At 38.2% G+C, this 22,973-nt stretch overlaps 2 protein-coding genes across 2 annotated transcripts in view; one reads left to right on the forward strand and one right to left on the reverse strand.

The window, feature by feature from the left end:
- The window catches only part of LOC134671902 (ceramide transfer protein), a 41,864-nt gene extending 25,322 nt beyond the window's left edge, over positions 1 to 16,542 (forward strand). Inside the window, exons 7-12 of the mRNA XM_063529762.1 lie at positions 5,245 to 5,427; positions 6,801 to 6,907; positions 10,888 to 11,009; positions 11,701 to 11,882; positions 12,324 to 12,447; positions 13,641 to 16,542. Of these exons, the coding sequence (XP_063385832.1) occupies positions 5,245 to 5,427; positions 6,801 to 6,907; positions 10,888 to 11,009; positions 11,701 to 11,882; positions 12,324 to 12,447; positions 13,641 to 13,768 (846 nt within the window). The 3' untranslated portion in view covers positions 13,769 to 16,542. The remainder of the gene's footprint in view (positions 1 to 5,244; positions 5,428 to 6,800; positions 6,908 to 10,887; positions 11,010 to 11,700; positions 11,883 to 12,323; positions 12,448 to 13,640) is intronic.
- Positions 16,543 to 17,091: 549 nt separating this feature from the next.
- The window catches only part of LOC134671901 (high affinity cAMP-specific and IBMX-insensitive 3',5'-cyclic phosphodiesterase 8-like), a 114,813-nt gene continuing 108,931 nt past the window's right edge, over positions 17,092 to 22,973 (reverse strand). Inside the window, exon 17 of the mRNA XM_063529761.1 lies at positions 17,092 to 21,411. Within this exon, the coding sequence (XP_063385831.1) occupies positions 21,239 to 21,411 (173 nt within the window). The 3' untranslated portion in view covers positions 17,092 to 21,238. The remainder of the gene's footprint in view (positions 21,412 to 22,973) is intronic.

Raw genomic sequence — 22,973 nt, forward strand, 5'->3', positions numbered from 1 at the left:
GTGCCTCCCTCGGAACGATGATACCTTGCTGCGTCTGCTTTCGATTAGTTTCCAAATAATTGTAGCGTAGTGTCCATGAACCATGCTCGACTTGTGATTACAAATCATAGTTAATAATAATATATAACTCCAGGAGGAACTTAAAACTATGAAAAGTATGACAACAATAAAGTTTTAATCGTCAAATAATGATGGGGGCCCATTACCGATCCTGTAAATACTGTTAACAACATTTGATGTTAAAATGGACCTTTTGTTTAAATTTATTTCGTAAATGACATTTCGGTCGCCTACATGAACATTACAGTACATATATTTGTCATTAAATAATATTAAGAGGCAACAGGAGTGGTCATTTCTCCATACAAACGTACTCGACTGTTTCCTCCGTAGTTTTTGATGCTAGAGCAATGATTTTTTCAACACAGATTACAATTATTAATGTCTGTGTCGGACTATTTTGCTTTTTTTGATATTTTTGTTTTTTAAGGCGCTAGAACTCTTCAAATATTCGCACAAACGGCCTAATTTACTAGGCCGCAAAGAGAAGCATTTGTTTTAAAACTGACATCAATTAGCCTAAAAAGTAAAACAGTCCGACGCCAGATAATTTAATTACCATTTAGATCCTTAAATTTCGTTACATTGGTTGAGTTTTGGTGGACGAATATATTCACCTAAAATATTTTAATCTCAGCTCTCGCATCCTCTTAATATTCCACCGTATGCGATCTGATTCTAATTGAATACTCCACTGCTGATCTTATCGTAAGCAAGCGTTTGAAAGTTCCAAGTACATAGTTTGCTCAGTATGCCCGTTAATTGTGCCCGTCCCTGAAACGCATCAATGCCGCTGTCTTCAGTTATATTTAGCGGAGAAGGCCGACATATTGTTTATTTTCAAATGACTGATAGCGGCTGTGGCGTGTTTTCTTATCTTCAGTTAAAGTAAATAGTACCTTCTCTGCTACGGAATAACAGGAACTTTATTGAAGTTTTACTGCCACAAAAATGGATTTTTGGAAAAATACGCTTGTAAGTGGTTCATAGTTTTATGTCAGCGTAAAACATTCACATGCATTATTCAGTATACAGAGTATAACTTATCTTGCCGCAAGATAAGCCAGGGATACAATGTGACTAAGCCGTTAGTATAACATGATTAGTGGGAATTTTACGTTTTAGCAACGTAATAAAAGAACAACCAGCAAGTCAACCAGCTATCTAAATACCTATATTATTACTTATTTGTTTTATCAATAAATAAATAAATTTATTTATGTAGGGTGGAAACTTGTCACGTCACACACAACCGGAAAACTATAGTCTAATAAAACGTGCTAATGTTAATCGCACATACGTACCTATCGAAACCATGTAATACATACCCCATATGATGTTTCATCACAGGGATTAGGGCAGGGTTCACCAATTAGTTTCTTCAGGGGTCCGGTTTTCAAAATAATATGACCTTCGCGGTCCGTTTCTACTTGAGTTTATTAAATATGTAAAAAAATTATATAGGTCCGGACCGCCGTCCGCCATTTGGTGACCCCTGGATTAGGGAATCGACGACCGACATTTTGCGGGCTTCACATAGGTTCCCTAAATAATTAACTGGGCTTCGCACTCGAAGTATCTCGTTTCATTAAGGTACACAAATAAAGCACAAAAAATCAAAAGTGATCCAGCTACTTGTATTTATCTACCAAGACAGTCATTTTGTTTATTCTTCAGGTACGGGCTTTCAAGCGTATCAGGGCGAGGCCACACCGTGTCACTAAAAGAGTGAATCCATTTTATTACTCCGATATAGGTCACCGGTGCAAACCCGCTTAACCTACATTGTCCACAATAGGAATCGGCTTCGATAGTTTGTGTGGAAAGTTTACAAACTACAAGTTGGACTGTTGGGTGTTACCGACGTGTAAATGTATTCGCTCTAGGATTGGCATTTATCTTGCACCATACTTATAGTATAACATTTTGAAACCGTAGTTATCTATCTAATACCATTTAACGAGCAAGTCTTGTTTATTTATTTATATGTATATTTTTTAAATTGGTAATTGTTTTTATTTTGTTTATATTAAATAAATATAAATAAATAAAAAAAATATTTTTTAAATATATAAGTGTATTTCGGGGATCTCAGAAACGGCTTTAATGATTTCGATGAAACTCGCTACGAGTATATGGGGGTTTTCGGGGGCGATAACTCGATCTAGCTTAGTCTTATCTGTAGGAAAACGCGCATTTTTGAGTTTTTATGTTTTCCGAGCAAAGCTAAATACATAGAAAACAAAACAGCAAGCACTTTACAGCTTTCTAGGTATAGTACTTTCAACAAAGGTTAGTATTGTTATAAAAATGTATGCGTATGTAATACTGAACTGCTAAGGCTTATCGGGCGTTGCTGATTGACGGTTTGCATACGTAAGCATAATTGTGACATATTGTTGATTTGAACGTATGCTCTACACGCCCACAACTCAACAAACGGCGTTTTATAACTTCAAGTAAATTATGATAATTGATAACTAAGTTATGTCTACTATAATTTATTAGATAAATCCTTTAGTTAATGGTACCTGTTGTTAACCGTTTGTCAGCACAAATATAGATATGGATCTTCGGTGTACAGTTTTTTATGTATCAATTAACATCTTCTGACTCAATAAGTCTTGCTCTTAATTGAGCATACATATTTTCCCCGCCTATATATTGATAGGCAGCCTACCTTAAATTTTCAGGTACCCTTTTCACTTCTATTGTTTTTACCATGTTGCAATAAATGATAATGCGATTATGTTTAAGTCTGTTAGAGCACTAATTTAATTTAGGAAGTGCCGTTATCGTGGTACCTAATTCCAATTACCTAGCTTATGTTTGTTTACTTGTCTATCATTGACTATAAGTTGGTATAGGTAATCGAACGTTTTGTTTTTATTTGTTTTGTATTTAAACTGAATTTGACATTGATGATGTTTTGTATTTAAACTGAACTTGACATGAAACCTGCATATTTGATCAATGTGATTGTTTATACTTTCACTGTGATTGGTGGGAACGGTTTGTGCTGTTTCAAAGTTAATGTGACCTTGTGTTTTTCGTGAATTTCTACCATCAATTGATACTAAAGTTGTTAGTAGACATTCAACTGGTAACTATTATACAGATAATTATATTTAATTATCTAAAACAGTGGCAGTAGCACTTTCCAAAAATGTATCATGCTCTGTCATTTTAACAGGTCTTTAGTACGAATAGTATTCAGTATTCAGTAGTTTATTGCTTTCATAGGTAGGTACATTACATAAGGTGGTACATCAAAACAAGATCAGCTATGAGCCCTGCAAGGGCACTGCAATTTACATACTTAAAACTAATAGAATATAAATAATTATTATAGTTTTAACTTCATATTTATATGTCGCGACCTTCAATTCGAGTTTGAACTCATAATCGCAACGTTTATCAAGGTTACATACCTAATCCATAAGGTTAACGCACTTTATCATATTTTTTGTAATGAATGTTTTAATTATGTTTAGAAGCCCGAATAAATTTTGGTTGGCCAGAATTGCCAGAATGCCTCACTAACTCGTATAGTGAATGAGTCCGAATGGCCGGTTTTATTCCTTTTGAGTATATGTGATCTTTATCTTTAATGGCATAACCGTCTATAGCTTCAAGGTCTCTTTTTATACAAAACGACACATTATTTTACACCTGATAGTAAGGTCAAGATTCAGCAGCAGAATTTGCTAAGCGGGCGCGATGTTCATAATTACTTTGACACGCTCTTATTCTCTTAACAATAAAGTCGCGTCAAGACCATTTTGAACACCTGGCCCGCTTAGCAACTTCTGCTGCTGAATGTACTTGTATTCTACAAATTAATTTTTGGGTGTATTTTATGTGATATAATTTACTATGTCATTAAGTTCATGATTCTTCTTATTGTAACAACATAGTATGATCAACATTATTGTGTTGATCCATTTATGATACCTATGCAGATCTGATTGATGATATCCGAGTCCGCTTCCGGTCAGTTCAGTACAGGAAATTATTACCTTTACCTACCTATATAGCAGCAGGTACCTATAACGATACAATTTTATTAAGTAATATATCTCCATTTTTTGATAATGAGCTTTTGGCCACGGTTCGGCTTAAAGGCCTGTCCAGACGGGAAAATTTTTTCGCCAATCTGATTAAATTGTCCGTTCCAATCAGGTGGTGCGGACGCAAACGCCTATTTAAGCCAAAAGTACCTACAATTTTGCAAAGTTGATCTGCTAATGACGACCAAAAAGTAGGTATAATAATGTATGTAGACGACCATAAAATGATGGCATTTCAAACAGTGGAATGAAGTCTGTTCTTTTATTGGTTTGTTAAAGGTTATATGTATTGCCAGCCACATTGTCCAGTCCAAGGACACAGTTTTTATGATGTAGTAACACTAACACTTCTACAAGAACTAGGCCACTAACTTGTCATGCTAGGCATACAACTACATGTAATCAACAGAATTCGTTTCCTAACGACGTCCTTTGGTATCTGGGTTGACGTGCGAGGAATTATAATATCCCTCAATTGATGTTTCGTTGGATGCAGCAGGTGTTTTGTGTTTTGTCATGTTTTGGATTTTATATGTCCGTTTCCAAATTCTTAGTACCTATCATTCTGAAATGCCAGTATGTCCATTTCGAATGTGATGAGATTTCTAACGAAGTATGTAGGGATTAAAATACAGTTCCTAGAGTCCGTCTAAGGCGTCTCACATTTTGCTTGATGAGACAGTGAGGCGCAATACACATTGGACAAATAAATTAGACAGGTGGAATACCATCCTAAGCTAACTTTGCACCGATTTAAACATAAAGTGAGGAGGTGTCATTATTAAACGTATTTAATTTGGCATTAAAGATACTACTGTATGTGATGTGATGTTTGGTAATGAAAAGTTCTGAAATACTTGGCCCGACTCAAGAATTTCACAACTTTTCCAACTTTTAATTACCACAAACAATCCAATAGCCACAGACAGTTGTCAAACGCCATAAAAAACGTCACAAGTTGACAATCCATAAATCAAATGTGGCGCCGTTTCCGCGGCATTCATAAAGTCGTTATATACGTATGAATGAATTTCTGTTTTCTTATCTCCCTGTAGCTTCTCTTTTCAATCATGATAAATACAACAAAGTATTTAATAAACGTCTTTGTCTTCAGGAGGGACCGCACTCGACGTTGCCAGACGATGAGTTCTACGATGCCGTGGAGACAGGGTTTGACAAGATGGAAGAGGAGAGGTGTGCCCGCGTGGTGTCTCCTACCGTGCACACGCGAGACCAGGTCGACCTACCGCCCCCTGCTATTGATAACCGGCTCACCGTGCACCCGCTGTGGACTGAGGTAACACACAATAGACAGGGTTTGACAAGATGGAAGAGGAGAGGTGTGCCCGCGTGATGTCTCCTACCGTACACACGCGAGACCAGGTCGACCTACCGCTACCGCCCCCTGCTATTGATAACCGGCTCACCGTGCACCCGCTGTGGACTGAGGTAACACACAATATACAGGGTTTGACAAGATGGAACTTGGAAGAAAAGTGGTGTGCCCGCGTCGTGTTTCTTAGCGGTCAAAAATAGGCCAAATATGATCACATGATTTCTGGACGACCTCTTTGCTGCGTCTCATCTCCCATTGTATTGTCTTTAACGATAAGACTAAATTAAGTGATGTTATTAGTAACCAAAAGTAACTTATTTTATTACCAAAAATTTGCAATAAATTTAAAAGCAATAGGGAGGACCAAATACTCATAGGGCGACTCGGGTCCCAACGCGCGCGTTAGTGCTTAGGGGTGTGTAACACGCACGCCATCGTGACGTCATGTATCTATTTAGGTCACTTATACGGTGTCATGTTCATTTCGAACGTAGCATCTAAATTGGTGCTATTAATGACACTATCACTTAAATTATAAATAAGTTATAAATAGGTATATATCAGACCTCGGCGGAATATGGTAATTGATTTGTATTGGTAATTGATAAAGATCGCAAGGTATATTTTTAACTATGTTGTATCGAGATAATTTGGTTTGCATTAGTCTGAAAACTAAGCGGCTCTGAGCGACATATGCTACGCGACTAATTTAGTTTTTCGCATTCAGAGAATGTAATTTGGATTAAGTTCTAAAATATAATTCAATAAACGTCGGTGAAAAAGTACTATGTTTGTTTACATGAGAAATGCTTTCTGTAGAGGTAAACATAGCGAAATTAGTGCGGTTCGGCCGCCGCTAACGAAGTGACACGATGAGTGGCTCCGGATATAGTGTACCTATCTTGAACGAGCTCCTCTCCTTTCTCCAAGAGATGCTTATCAAATGTATATGTATGTTGGTCTTTAATGTAACCTATTCGTAATAGTGAGTCTGTAGTTCGTTTTTTTAGCATTAGAAAGAAGGTAAGGGATTTGACATGTCTTTTAATTGAAAAACGCTTTTTAAAAATCAGTATTTATTACTTATGAAAGCAGAAGAATATAAATGATCGTATTAGATTCATAATTGTTGCATATTTGCCGTGACTTATTTTTAAAACGTGATTTTCAATTAAAAGACTCATCAAAATTGTTTACCTTATTTCTAATGCTAAAAAAATCGAACTATAGTTGCCTTAATCAAAATCTAAAGTAATACGTTGGCATGCGAGTGAAATAAGGTTCATTTTGATACAAATGCATAATTGTGTTTGACAAGAATATTCTGTTTCCAGATCGACAGGATATCAACAGAGCAGATCCAAGCCGCATTCGAGGACGTTGGAGGCGGCAATGGTTGGCAGTTATTCGCTGAAGAAGGCGACATGAGGATGTACAGGAGGTACGCGTTTCTATTCTAAATATATTCATCATCATGATCATATCAGCCCTTTATCGCCCACTGTTGAGCATATGCCTCTCTTCTAGTACGCCACTTGTCCCGGTCCTGAGCTAATCTCAACCAGAAGTGATCCGCAAATATATTATGAACTACTACCACATACTATAGTTCGTTTTTTTAGCATTAGAAAGAACTTGAAAGAAGGTAAGCGATCTTGACATGTCTTTTAATTGAAAAAAGCTTTTTAAAAATCAATAACTATTACTTATGTAAGCAGAAGAATATAAATGATCGTATTAGATTCATAATTATTACATATTTGCCGTAACTTATTTTTAAAATGTTTTTCAATTAAAAGACACATCAAGATTGTTTACCTAATTTCTAATGCTAAAAAAAACGAACTATAGGTACATACTTAAAATATCTAACAATCTAGCGTATACCTTAAAAGAAAACATGACAAGACATAATTTTTTTTTCTAGTTAGGAATTAGGTGTAATTGTAGTGCTGAACTCAATTGCTCTTCCCTGACCTTATTCTGTGTTTGTCTAGTCTAGTTTGGGGCGATTATGTTTAGGGTATACATACATTCAACCACCTCAATCCAGTTCTGCAAAGGGCAAAGGGTTTTTAGGTGAATTCTGGCGAACCATAATGTGCCTTAATGTTATGAGCTTTTACGGTTGTTATCCCAATGACAATGCAGGTTACATTTCTCGAAAAATATCGCGACATTTATACGATACCACTACAAATAAGTAAAGTACTAGGTACAGAAGACACACTCACCAAAAAAACGCGTCTGTTACTATCAGGACCGTTAGGTGGCGACAGCGCCACGCGCGGCTTATGGCTAGCCACCAAAATTAGTGTGGAATGGATGTACTTTTAGCTACCTGTAGCAAAGCGACGAAATCGCGGAGGGAGATACTGAAATCGGGACTGTAATGTAATAACTTGTAAGTTACGCTATACTTATTAAAGGGGAATTTCTTATTCAGGCGTGCTCTTACCATGAAATCGGTTTAAACCTGGCCAGTTTGGTTAATAAACAGCGGCGAAGGTTGATCGCGCGCTTGGCATGTTTATTATTCGGGATAAAAATGGACGGTGTTGCAACTGGCTGACGCAATCTTGATTGATTAAAGCGATGCCATACACCTATATTGTACTGTACTAATAGACCAAAAGACAGACTGAATTTATTAAGCAGGGTACCGATAGCCAGAACGTCATTTCGTTCAAGTAACAACTTCTATATATAATATTCTTTATAGCTGTTTGATTGTCTCTGAGGTTGACGCGTTAAATACATCAGTGAGGTCCACTTGCACCATTCCACTAACCCGGGGTTAACCGGATAAAACTGGAGTTACCATGGTTACCAGTACAATTTGACACAAGGTTAACGATTTAACCGCTTAATCCCGGGTTAGTGGGGTGGTGCAAGTGGGCCTGAGAGTTTATTCTAAATACCGTATTCGGTTGTATCATGAGGGTAGAGGTATAACTCCATCTATACTCAGCAAATTTTCCAGGTAAATAATAATAATAATAAACCTCTGGCTTGCCTTAACCGGCCGTCCAGAGTGGGGTGTCAGAGCTATATGCTCGCAGGGTGGAAGTGAAACATGCCTAAGACGCGAGTTGGCACAGTGGCTGCTTACAGCCACTGGGTAGAAAGCGGTGCACACCTCCACACCCTGAGCCGCTCACGCGATGTTGTCCCCTTGTCGCTCCAGTGCGAGCGGCCGTTTTCGGGGACCCATATTGTGAGTTGGCGAGTCACCACCTGCCTATTTTTCGTGTTTTTATAACATATGATCAAGGCAGGTGCCATAGTTTCTTCCATAGTCACAGTTACCAGTCCATTAGCATCTCAACCCAATAGCCCATCAGTTCTTTTTGTTCCTTTTTCTTGCAATAGTCCTACACTAACCGGGGCTTGTCCTTGGGTGCACTACTATAGCGCAAACAGGGGTAATCGTCGGTTAGTGTCACATCACACTTAGAGTAAATTGTCAATTTACAAGGGGCCTCTACGTGTTGGCTTCGGCCCCACGCACGCCTACCAAAAGTCCGGGACCCCATGGTCCCGAGATTATGTAAATGACACACATAATAATAATAATTTAGCCTATATACGTCCCACTGCTGGGCACAGGCCTCTCAAGCACGAGAGGGTTTCCAGGTATTCAGAAAAAAATATCAGGACAGGAGACATAATGGGGGCCGGGAAGCGTATGTGTGAAATTAAACTAGAGTCGGACTAAGCTAATTCTAAACAGAGTTTCCACTGACACTGTAGATGTGACACCATTAAATAATTAGGTAGTATGAAAATATGACGTTTAAAATGGCACTCCCACAATTAGTCACGTCAATGTCGGTGCAGTTTAGCTTAGTTAAACTGGTTTTACGATCACGATAAAGTTTTTATTCAACTACCTTTAGGATATTCATCGTAACAAATTATTTGTTCGTTATTGTTGCGCGCTATTGTTATGTAAATATATAGTGTTATCTTAAACTATGTAATTATTATAGAAACAATATTGCTTTGTCCCTGGATAAGTTTGCGTTAAGCGATTTACTTGGAACAAATATCACGTGCCGTTTCAACGATTGGTGCAGCTAAACCTTGTTTGTTTCAACAAACATTGCCCTTTACTGGGGCGTAGGTCAAACTGACTATACATCACGAGAGCTTGATTTATTATAATCTTTTTAGTTGAATGGATACATATATATATAATGGGTTGTTTTATCCATTTTAGTGTGAAATTATCTGTTTAAAATACGGTACGGATGTTTTCGCGATTTGGAGTTTACAACTCAATGTTATATTTTTTTTAAGCCATACAATTTCATTCAATTGTATGTTTGTGTTTGACCCAATTGTTGACTGGCAGAGAATACCTTAAGACATAAATTTCGCCATTTCTACTTTCTTGTATTGTGCAATAAAAGTTAAATAAAAAAATAACCTACTGAATATGCTTGTGAGACATAGAATGTATTTAATAAATAATGAAGTCTACATTTGCCGCGTCGATCTGTTTGTCCAGAAGCTATCAAAAGATTGATTTCATAACTATCCGTAAATTATTCTGTTTTTAGGGGTAGAAACGGGACCCTTAACTAGGAATCCGCTATCCGTCAGTCTGGCCGTCTGTCTGTCTGTCTGTCCGTCTGTCTGGCACCAGGATGTATCTCATGAACTGTGATAGCTAAGTTGAAATTAACAGATGATGTATTTCTGCACTCTAAAAAAAATTTGGTTGGCCCTATCAATATTTTGATAGTCGTAATCAAGCATCTTGATTCCATACGAGCCTAACAAGGACTTCGACATTTCAAATAAGGTAATTCTGATTGATCTTACTATTGCTATGTAACTGAGCCAACTAAGATCTTGTTCAATATATACATGAAAAAGAATTATGGTAACTAATTGACCCTAGTAAGATCAACTAAGCTTGATATTTATTGAATCAACCTACGTTACATAATTATGTCAACAAGTTAATAATAGATGCAAGGTATACAATTGTTAGGATTAATCAATACCTACTTTATTAGTTCAATCACAGATACACTTATTGTTTTAAGTAATCAGCTTTCATTGATTTATATAAGATCGTAATTGTTGTAATTAACTTAACGTCAACTAAGAAGAAACTGCTCTTAGTTGGTCTTCATTTTTTAGAGTGTGTTGCCGCTAACAACAATACTAAAAACAGAAAGTAGGTAAGTAGTAAAGTAAATATTTAAGTGGGGCTATACAACAAACGTGATGTTTTTCCCGTTTTTTGCGTAATGGTACGGAATCCTTCGTGCGCGAGTCCGACTCGCACTTGGCCGGTTTTATTCCTTCTTCCACATAGCTACTTCTGCTGTCGATTATATACGCTGCCGCTTCCGAAAGCTGTTATATGTATTTTTATCTTCCCTAATATTTCAAATGTTGTTTCAGAGAGGTGGAAGTGGACGGGATGGTGATGGACCCCTTGAAGGCGATGCACAAAGTGCGCGGAGTGTCGGCGCGCGAGATGTGCCACTATTTCTTCAACCCCCGCTACCGTTACGAGTGGGAAAGTAAGTCGACGTTCATTTCACTCACTTCTTTTATATTATAGATTTCAAAACTACTAAACTATAAATATATTTTTTTTATTGTATGACTATCCAACTAAGTGTTAAAAAGGTCTCAGTTAATTAAAAAGGTGTAAGTAAAGTAAATTGTAAATTCCAATTGAAAGTTACCGTGGTTTTTAGAAGTGTATATTAACTGAGAGAGTTTATATCGCGGAATATACTTTAATAGAACGGAATAGAAAATTCCCTCATTTTTCTCACGACAAGAACAGCCAGCTCTGCCCAGTTACGGCATAACAGCGTATCTATTTACGCGTTTTGCAGTAACAGGGTAGCGCAGCTATGTTTACACTTTTGCACCTTACTGCTTTGTAATAAGGCGAAAAATTAAAAACTTTGTTGTTGTTTTATGCAGTTATAACATTTTGCATTTTTGGGCCTCTTTTATAGCAATGTAAATGCATAAATTATAATATCTGTGAGACCGAGCTTTGCTCGGAAAACATAAAAACTCAGAGATATCACATATCTAGATCGGTTTATCGTCCCCTAAAACCCCCATATAGCAAATTTAATCGAAATCGTTAGAGCCGTTTACGAGATCCCCAAAATATATATATAAATAAACAAGAATTTCTCGTTTAAAGGTATTGTAAAATCAGATTTTTAAAATATAACGTTAAAATTCCAGCGACACTAGAGAACATGAATATAGTGGAGGAAATATCGTCAGACGCGATGGTGTTCCACCAGACGTTCAAGCGCATCTGGCCCGTCTCCCAGCGCGACGCGCTCTTCTGGTCGCACGTGCGCGCCTCCGACGACGACACGTATGCGGTCATCAACCATTCCACCACCAACCCCCACTACCCGGTGAGTAACAAACACCCAGTCTCTTCTGTAATTAAACTATGCCAGTTTTTCCCGTACCGAATTGACAAATGTCAATTGCTTGGGCTTGCAAGCAGCCAAATCAATAAACTAATTACTAATTTCAACACGATTTCATGTAAGTGACTTACGGATCCCTTTGACATAATTATTGAAAGTCATAATGTAATGAATGTGAGATTATCATTAGTCATAATTCTGAAACCTTTAACTTTTCAAGATTTTCGTAAGGTTATCCTATAGATAAAAGTGAGGTTTGTTTTATGGCAATCCTGAAAAGTTACGCGTTTCTGAGACAAACCAAACGAAAATGCGGACAAACAATATGACTTAAAACTTTATGGGAAACAATAGAGACCCGATAACTTAACACAGGTATTGTTTAGTTTAGACAAATAGAATAATTGTATATTGTGTGTGCAGCCCAACGCGAGCGGCTGCATCCGTCTGTTCGTGACGGTGTGCCTGGCGTGCCGGAGCACGTACCCCGCGGGCGAGCAGCCCACCCGGCAGAACATCACCACCAGCATCGCCTACTGCAGCACAGGTGGGTTTCCTGCTCATGTTGTGTGCAGCCCAACGCGAGCGGCCGCATCCGTCTGTTCGTGACGGTGTGCCTGGCGTGCCGGAGCACGTACCCCGCGGGCGAGCAGCCCACCCGGCAGAACATCACCACCAGCATCGCCTACTGCAGCACAGGTGGGTTCCCTGCTCATGTTGTGTGCAGCCCAACGCGAGCAGCCGCATCCGTCTGTTCGTGATGGTGTGCCTGGCGTGCCGGAGCACGTACCCCGCGGGCGAGCAGCCCACCCGGCAGAACATCACCACCAGCATCGCCTACTGCAGCACAGGTGGGTTCCCTGCTCATGTTGTGTGCAGCCCAACGCGAGCAGCCGCATCCGTCTGTTCCTGACGGTGTGCCTGGCGTGCCGGAGCACGTACCCCGCGGGCGAGCAGCCCACCCGGCAGAACATCACCACCAGCATCGCCTACTGCAGCACAGGTGGGTTCCCTGCTCATGTTGTGTGCAGCCCAACGCGAGCGGCCGCATCCGTCTGTTCGTGACGGTGTGCCTGGCGTGCCGGAGCACGTACCCCGCGGGCGAGCAGCCCACCCGGCAGAACATCACCACCAGCATCGCCTACTGCAGCACAGGTGGGTTCCCTGCTCATGTTGTGTGCAGCCCGACGCGAGCGGCTGCATCCGTCTGTTCGTGACGGTGTGCGTGGCGTGCCGGAGCACGTGCCCCGCGGGCGAGCAGCCCACCCGGCAGAACATCACCACCAGCATCGCCTACTGCAGCACAGGTAGGTTTCCTGCTCATTTTTGTTGGCTAAATAAGGCGAGAAAGTAAAAAAAAAACTTTTTGTTGTTTTATGCAGTCATAACATTTTGCAGTCGTAAGCCTCTTTGATTTGATTTGTCGATGCGTGAATACAGCACAGCCAAGCCAGGCGGTAAATCTATGGTCGTAGCGTCTAAGGGTGGTATTCCACCTATCCAACTTCAACTCCAACTCTTGGACAGGTGGAATACCACCGAGACTAGAAATTGATAAGCCAGAGAATAATTACATCAGAATCATTAATTATTTGGAGGCTTTCACTCTGCAAGTAGCGTTTACTCGTAATTATTATGTACGTTTCACATCAAACTGGCTGGCTGGAGTCTTACTTGTCATAGGAATTTGAACCTTGTAGTGTACGCAGTAGATTCGCTAACGTCATTTTCTCTTCCTAGTGAACCCCGGCGGCTGGGCACCGGCGGGCGTGCTACGCGCCGTGTATAAACGCGAGTACCCGAAGTTCCTGAAGCGCTTCACGGGCTACGTCGTCGATCAGTGCAAGGGCAAGCCTCTCGCCATCTAGCGGCAGCTCACACACCCTATCCAGGGCACTGTCACTTGACTTACTGTGAGCCGAGTGGAATGTACATTAATCAATGCTGGATGTCGTGTGACGCTGGCGTACCCGGAGATTTCAAATCAAAAGCTGTTAAAGACGCGTTCACATGAAGTTTTCGGCTCCTTGTGAGTTAACATCCGTGTGATGAAGAGTTCGAACTGCGGCATATGATAATGATAAGATTGATGTGAACGCGCTCTAATGTTTAAGTTACTTGTCACTGAAAAACATTGACAAAGACCTACGTCTGAATAATACAAATGTCTTCGGCTTTAAAATGAAATGACCACGTATTATGCACATACATTATACAGATGTTTTTTTTTATCGTCGAGCTCTTCCCACGAACTGTAATCTTTTTCAAGGTAATTTTGACTGTTATGACTGGTGTAGGCTACGAACTGTTCGTAAAATATATAATGTTGGGAAAAAATACATAAGTCGTCAACACAATTCCCAACGGTTTTACGTTATATAGTATATAAAGTATATGGTTCATTGAAGGGATCAACGGCCGTTGCACGCGGCAAGTGAGGTAAATTCCTATTTGTATTATATGCACGGATTAGATATAGTCAACAAAAACAAAATAACTATAGTAGACGTACACTGTTAAAGATTATATGTACAGTCAAGGAATTTAAATTCCGACCCATTTCGTACTTTGTCACAGTGACAACCGTATGAGGTCTCTAGCGGCTTTCATATTGATTGTCACTGTGACAAAGTACGAAATGGGTCGGAATTTAAATTCCTTGACTGTACGTAGTTTTGCTAGCTGACTAGATGGCGCATGATGTAGAGAAAAATAATAATAGGGACCCGCGCGGCTTCGCGAGGGTTAATAAATTAACACTTAAACCTTCCTCAAGAATCACTCTATTGATAGGTGAAAACCGCATGAAAATCCGTTCAGGAGTTTTTAAGTTTATCGCGAACAAACACAAACAGACAGACGCGGCGGGGGTCTTTGTTTTATAAGGTGTAAGTAGTGAGTAGTAGCTGGCAAACTTGCTAAGGGTATGAGATGCTTCAACGCTATAAAGAGGTCGGCTGGTGGCGTCTTCATCGTGCAGTCCTGACCGCTCAAAATGGAGACAAATTACATGTGGTCGCGATCAAGGATCGCGAGCTATGAGCGAACTAGCAAGAATATGGTGTTGCAAAGAGCTATACTTTTTGTGACATGAAAATTGCCAAATGATAGCTCGAAGACATTTTAGTTACCGCGACCGTACGATAAGCCTGCTGCGCCATTTAGTTTAGTAATTCAGATATTAAAGCTACTACACGTTTTCTTCAACTGTTTACGTCCACTATAGTTCAAATTTGTATGTAATCGGGTTAGATTAATTATTTAATTGTTGTAAATTGTGAAGGTGTTATGTGTGTCGCACATGGGTGTAGTCAGATGAGATTTTTCTCTGTTTTCGTCGGTTTAGTGTGATGACATGATGAGTTTCAGATCAGTTCATTTACATTCGATCTAAATCACTCTTAGCCTGTTATTGGGCTGTCAAATGGGCCCTGACACAAAAACATTTTTTTTACTAATTTTAACCAATATATTTTATAAATATTTTTTCTGCTCTATCTATACCGCACAACTGAGGTTTAAACCCACTATATTTGACGACCACGCACATATGAAAGGTTAAATAATCGCAATAACTAAAAAAAATATTTTGGTTTGAATTACTTGGAATGTAAATGAACGGGAGTGTACACTCGGTTTGTTGTACCTGATTATCGCACAACTTGTCCGACGATCAGTCTAGATAATGATCTCGTTTTAGGATTGCGACGCGCATTTTTAAGGCCAGGTTTTATAAAGATCCCTTAGTAAGTGAAGTCAAAATTGTACTGATTATTTGATATCATAAGCCTTAAAAGATAAGGGATCCTTATAGAACCGAGGCTTATACTACTTATTTTAATCTATGGATTTATGTTGTATGAAATTTCATGCAAAAACTGAAATACCGAATAGCCACTAGGGTTGTGTACCCAAGTAAGTTTCAGTGTTGTATGGGGATACGCTATTGCTCGAAAATCTTGTTAACGGATCATCAGTTAACTGCGTGGATGATACTATGATCGTCGTATCGTATTAAGAAATTACATTATATTGTTTCATTAGTTTTCGTGATGTGTTTGTAATTTTATTCCAAACTTCCAAGGAGAAAATTATATTGCCGTCATATTTAAGAATACAGCGAAAATGTACAGCGTAAGCGAACTGTACCAGCATTATGAAGTTGATTTATAAACTGTCACGACTCTTCCACTCATTAATCAAATCAGAATACTAAATGTAGTTACAATTGATGAAATGAATGATGATTCCATGCTGGTTTTACTATTATAATTGAGCACTGAGGCGAGGGCAAAGCGGTAAAACCAGAGACAAGAAAATAAAACAAGGCTAGCAGGTCCATCTTAATTTCACTATCGTAATTTGTCCAATTAAGACAATTGGCATTAATGAATGCCAACTTCATGAAGTATCCATTGTATAAATAATAGATTTCTTATACATCTGGCTGGAAACCTAATGGGATATATCGTAATATCATAAATGTTGAAACTATGAATGTTTTTGTATAAAAAATATATTTTAAAAGCACCATTATATGTAAATAAAGAATAATACATACCAAGGGATTACCACCTCTCGATAGCTTTCTCCTTCATTCAGATGTCGCTGGCGGTAACATGGGAAACTGTAATGGCTCCTCTACACGACGGGCCAACGCCGGCCACTCCAAGGGACGCAGCCATGCGGTAGAATGAGATAGCAATATCACTTGCTTGCATAAATGCGTCCCTTGGAGTGGCCGGCGTTGGCCCATCGTGTAGAGGAGCCCTAATAGTTGAAACCTAATTAAATTAATTTGTGTTTTCGAAGTATGACTTATTGTTGTATAAACAATGATGCCTTTTTATATGATAGTGTACGTAAGTACCTTATTAAAGTAGGTATTCTATTAATTTCTTATATTGTTATCCTAGTGGTTCCTTGTAATTATGAAACATACTTTTTAAAATTGCATATTATTTCCATTCCAGCCGTTTGACGCTGACTTTGTACAGATTTCATGTAAATTAAATCCCGGTTATACAAAATATTACGGGATAATATATAAATTGCATTTATAATATATAACGCGATGTTGGAATTGTAATAAGTTATATAATGTAAAAATATGTTTTTTAATTATTGTTTGTAATAAAATGTTTTATGATTGAAATACTGTTTTTTAATTATTTCCAATGAAAAACTGAAATTGTAAATATTTCTTTTATTTTACAACACTTAACAATTTGCGTTCATATTACTCCAAACATAGACATTCATTCAAAATGTACGTATTAGTGTGTTATTCAAAACTGCTGCTTAAGATTCAATGTTAAATTGGAACTTATGTGAGATACTTTGTCTAAATCGTACATAGTTAAATCTCAAGCAACAATTTTTGTCTCCGTTTATCTATATTATGAAAGAAATACTTTTCGTCGCTTTATACCTTTATATTGTATTGGCCGAGAGATACAATGGCTAATGTAAGGAGAGCTACGAGTAAGCTGATTTATGATGTTTACTATTCGACTTTGTATCAAGAGAACGTGACCATTTAGTATTGTCGTTACCTCTGAAGCACATAAACGAAGATAGGTCGATCGATTTATAAGAACTGGCGGGAATAGCTGTCAAAATACTAATATAAAAGTAATTTTAGAAACAAAGTTCATATCGGCTTTAATAAAATGATGCCTATGCCAAATTTACTCGGAAACTCTCAACCAATAAGTATTAGGTAACCTTTTATTTTCCCGCTACCGACTGTAACAGCAAGTAAAGTTTAAAATTCACTTTCATTCCGATAAGGTTTACTATCGCGAGTTATGATAAAATAGTCGCGGCGGTTAAAAGGTTAAGGAATAAAGCGACGACCTGATGCATCACTCCTCTGGGAAGTAATAGAATTTTAACTTTATAATAACATTGATTAATTGGTACTTATACAACGCATAGCTTCGCATATAAAATTCACAACAACGTAATTACTTAACTCCACAATTAAATATAGGGACCAGCCCCCTTATTCTTAATTAGTTATTACTAAAACGTGACAATTAAAAGTAAATTAACAGAAATATACTGTCGTGTTGGTTTGAGAAAGTAGGAATTTATGTTGCTATTACAATGTAGGCTAATTGTGAGAATATACAGTTGCAGGCAGGTCAGACAACTGTATAACTAAGAAGAAGATTTTGACGGTCTTCGATTGTACTCAATAATTGGTTTAGATTTAAGTACTGCTGTGGACATTTATCAAATAACTAAAACATATCACTTTACTACATGTCGATAGAATGTAGCCTTATATATTTGGCACGTGATAGCAACGATACTTTCAAATATACTTGGGAAAGAATACCACGACACATTTGCCGATATTAACGATTATTAATTATTAGGTATTGCTATTAAAACGCGGCTCCTACTATCTGAAACCAACATGTAGCCAGTTAGTCTACACAGTAAATTGAGCTAAACAGCGATTATAACAATATAATAATTCAATCTAATTTGGTATCATATACTGTTAGTAGGCAAATATTTAAAATATAAAGTGGGCATTTAATGAGATTGAACAACCGCGACCTACAAGTAACACATTGAATTAAGTGGTTACACAATATAAATAAGTAGAAAGGTATGAATATAATAGTAAATATTAATGTTAGACCGTTATGTATTGACATTGAGCACAAGGAAGCGTATTCTTATTCTCATTAATTAATTATTAACTACAGAATACAAGTTGGTAATAATTAATTTAATATTAGACCAGCGTCGCGCAGACGATTGTATATAGAACAAATGTTTATCAATATATTAGACCTTATTCGAAAATTAATTAGGTAGCTACAGCAAATATTCAAGTGGTTGATGTATACAATATATTCGTAACTAATGTTACAACTACTTATATAAATAGGTTTAGACCCAACTGTACAAACGCTAACCTAGACTTTAATTTGCACATTAACATTTGTAAGCATGCCACTTAGGTCTGGAGTGGTTTGGCTTGACCGATTTAATTAAAACATTGGATTTTAATCAATAAAATGATAAGATAACTAAAACCATGTCAAAGTAATTATCTACTTATCTTCCGTGAAGACAAACTTCCATTTTGCGGAGTCCTTCAATCGGCAACAGTAGATGCTAGCTCTAAAATATATGTATCACGTAATAAATTTCAACCGTGAAATCGTTTGAAAGATCGCTTTTTTGCCGGTGTTTTGTTTTTCCAAATTACACAACATCAGAAAATAAAGGCTAGATTAGCGTTGTAGGTTAAACAGTGATGAGGTGTCAACATTCTTTCCCGAGGATTAGGCTAATTCATTACCTACTCGTGTCGTATCACATCATGCGGTATTTAACATACGCAAAACCGCCTCGAAGGGATAAAACACCTCACCACTGGTATATAAAGTACAGTCGGTTGAAAATATAGACATTTTCAGGAGTGTAAAAACCGAAAACTTAAATTGAATGGAAAATTTGGAAATAGAATAAAATACTCAAAAAGTCCTATTACGATTGATATGAATCCGAAAATTTAGAAATACTATAAAAAGTTTATAAAAATAGGAATTCTTTGAAAGCTCAAGTGTATAAATGGACCAATGTTTTCAATTTTCATACTATAAAGTGACAGTCAATAGTTTGAGAATGGTTTGGCAGAAGTTTTAATATATTAAAACTAAATGGATATACTGTCATGGGATGCAGTGAAATATGAGGGATAGAATGATCAGTGGATACGATTGGCCAATGTTCTATATGGCACTTTTATCACGGATTACTCTAAAACAACAATAAAAGTAGCTAAGTACACGACGAATAGTAGAAGGCTACTAAACATCGTCACCATAAATAATATTTGTACCTATTAAAGATTATGCCAATTATTAACATCTATAGTAGAATAATGAAAATCAGTTTTGGTATGTTGGGGTATAAATATAGTAAATATTTTGGATTCAATATTACCTAATAAATATGGCTACTTAAAAAAGTAGATTAACTATTATATCAATGATATTCACACTAACATGGATATAAGTATAAAATAAGCGTATTTTCGGACACGTCCGTTAGGCGTCGTTCTTGTCTATCTATGTTCCATTTTAGACTTACCCACTGTTCATGAGGAAACCGATTACCTTATCAACTTCTTTCACTAATTGGTACCGGTGCAAAAGCAACCTTGCTTCTTACATAATAAAGTATGAATTCCAAAATTACGATAAAGAGAAGTTTAAAATTGAAAAAGTAATCGGTCAGCATGCAACTGCGGATAGTCTTAGACGCCCAGTCTTTTCCCGAACACTCCAAATTTAATCCAGACAACAGAACGTTGTAGGACTTTCAACCCTATTCATATACAAGTAAAGTATATTTTACTTGGTCTCGTTTCTGGCCTTATAAGTGCCACATCAAATTCTTCAGTTAGGCACTACATGTTCACAAGAACATATAAATTTTATAGATCTTCAGAATTCCGTGTTACACCCGTAATTGTTGCATTTGCGTATATTTTAGTAAAATCGAGATTTATTTTTGATGTCAATTGTCGACATTGATTTCTTTAATAATTTATCTTTTTTCTAGGTTTCCGAGTAGAAACGACCATACCTACTAATAGTAGATACCTACCCAAGTTTTTATAAACCATTTAGATGTGAATTATATTTTACTTGATTATTTTCAAATCTATTTCAGTGCGAGTTTATCGCTGAATCATCTGTTACTTCAAAAAGGGACAAGGTACTTTCCCATCATCCTCATACGCCTGATGAATATTAATACCTTGAAGCCGTTTTAGTTCTTTTTACCTACGTCAACACGTTTATTTGAATCTCAATGCATATAAGTGAGCGATTACTACGTTCACAATGAACCAAAGTTGTCATTCAGTGTTGCCGAGTCTATCAGATGTAGAAGAGTTTTTTAACTTTTGATATTCGATGCAACACACAGCTATTTGACGTCATACTAGGCATGATACTGTACCTACCACAGCAGACATTGTTTAAACCACTGTGACAGAGATTTAGGTATTTAAAATCCGAAGGACTTTTAAATTTTTCTCAAAGTCGTATCTGGCGGATCATTACTTGTACAAATCTGCAGCAGCACATAAAACACACTCGATGTCTCGACACGCCAACACATGACGCGATACTGTGTCTTTAGGCGTTTCAATGAGTTCTCGAGAGAATTGTGTCGCTACGAAATTAGTCTCAAAGGGAACCCCCTAGCGAATCAGATGACAGACAAATTAGAATCGATTTTCGAACGAGAATCATCGTAAGTGTGTCCGTTGCGTTGTGCGTCGTCGGTTGAGGTCTCGGTTACTCCTCGACGGTGGAGTCCGGGGCGGGCAGCGCGGCGGAGGCGGCGGGGGCGGCGGCGCGCTGGGCGCGGCGCACGTCGGCGATGGTGGTGACGCCCGCCTCGTCCAGCTCCTTCCAGCGCGCGTGGTTCTGCTTCGCGTGCGTCACCAGCTCCGGCATGTCGATGAATACTGGAACAGAAATGAGAAAGGTATTAGGTCCTTACATATGAAATTGGCGTTTCATATGGCAGAAATGAAAACGATTTTTTTTATGAAACTATTTTTTTATTTAGTCAAAGTATGTACCATGGCTATCTATGCACTTTTGCCATCTCGAAGGTAGTTCATTGATTCCTTTACTAAAAAAAGTGTGTGAGCGAGAATCAATAAAATCTTTGAAGGCCGTTTGGACAGCCTCGTGAGAATTGAATTTTTTTCCTTGCATGAAGTTGTCCAAATTCCGAAAAAAATGGTAATCAGTTGGAGCAAGGTCCGGGGAGTATGGTGGGTGTCGAAGACATTCCAGTCGCAGCTCCCTTAGTTTTGCGGCCGTCAAACGTGCCGTATGTGGTCGAGCATTGTCCTGAAGCAGCAGTGGGCTAGATCGATTGACCAGTCTGGGTTGTTTAATGGCTAGCTTTTCCATCATCGTTTGCAATTGTTGACAATACACATCAGCCGTGATTGTTTGCCCAGATCTTAAGAAACTGTAATGGATGACACCGGCACTAGTCCACCAGACACTTACCAGTACCTTTTTCTGAGTCAACTTTCGTTTCGGGCAGAATTTGGCTGGTTCACCTGGGTTCAGCCATTGTGAAGAACGTTTCCGGTTATCGTACAGGATCCATTTTTCATCACAAGTAACGATACGATTCAAAATGCCTTCATTATTGTGCCGGTTGAGAAGTGAAACGCAACACTCGACGCGTGTTTCTTTGTTTGCGTCGCTCAATTCATGCGGTACCCATTTTTCAAGTTTTTTCACTTTTCCAATTTGTTTCAAGTGAATCAAAATGGTTTTATCACTCACACCGAAGCCTGCCGCTAACTCTGACGTGGTTTGCGATGGATCTGCTTCCACAATTGCTTTTAATTCTTCGTTATCAACTTCTGTCTCCGGCCGTCCACGGGGCTTGTTCTGTAGGTCAAAATTTCCAGAACGGAAACGTTGGAACCAATAACGTACCGTATTTTCTTTTGCAGTAGCTTCCCCATACGCATTGTTAATCCTACGAGCCGTTTCTGCAGCACTAGTGCCGAGGTGAAACTCATATTCGTAAATATAGCGATATTTTAAGTTCTCCATATTGTGAACAGAACGATGTGAAAGAAAAAGAAATGACGCGATAACAAATAAATTTCGTAATTCGAACACAGAAATACATGGTCTTAAATTTGAAATAAATTTGAATTTGGAATTCCTAGCCGAACGCCACATATTTTGAACCAAAGTTGCCAGTTCGCCAAACGCCAATTTCATATGTAAGGACCTAATATTAGAATGCCCTAGGGTTGACGATTGACGACATGGGCGTACGCAGCATTTTTTAAGGGGTGGGACAGAAGTAGGGGAGACTAGGTACGTTGTAACAGGGAACGGTTGAAACCGCTCGAATGGGCTTATAGTCAGAGACCTGGGGGCCGATTTTTGAATTTCGATCACTCGATTTCGTCACTCGACAATCGGTCGAAAACGGCGAAATACTAATTTTTGAAATACGACCGATAGAATTTGGGAATCGAGTGGT

The sequence above is a fragment of the Cydia fagiglandana genome, chromosome 16, assembly GCF_963556715.1.
Source record: "Cydia fagiglandana chromosome 16, ilCydFagi1.1, whole genome shotgun sequence".
Taxonomy (NCBI): Eukaryota; Metazoa; Arthropoda; class Insecta; order Lepidoptera; family Tortricidae; genus Cydia; species Cydia fagiglandana.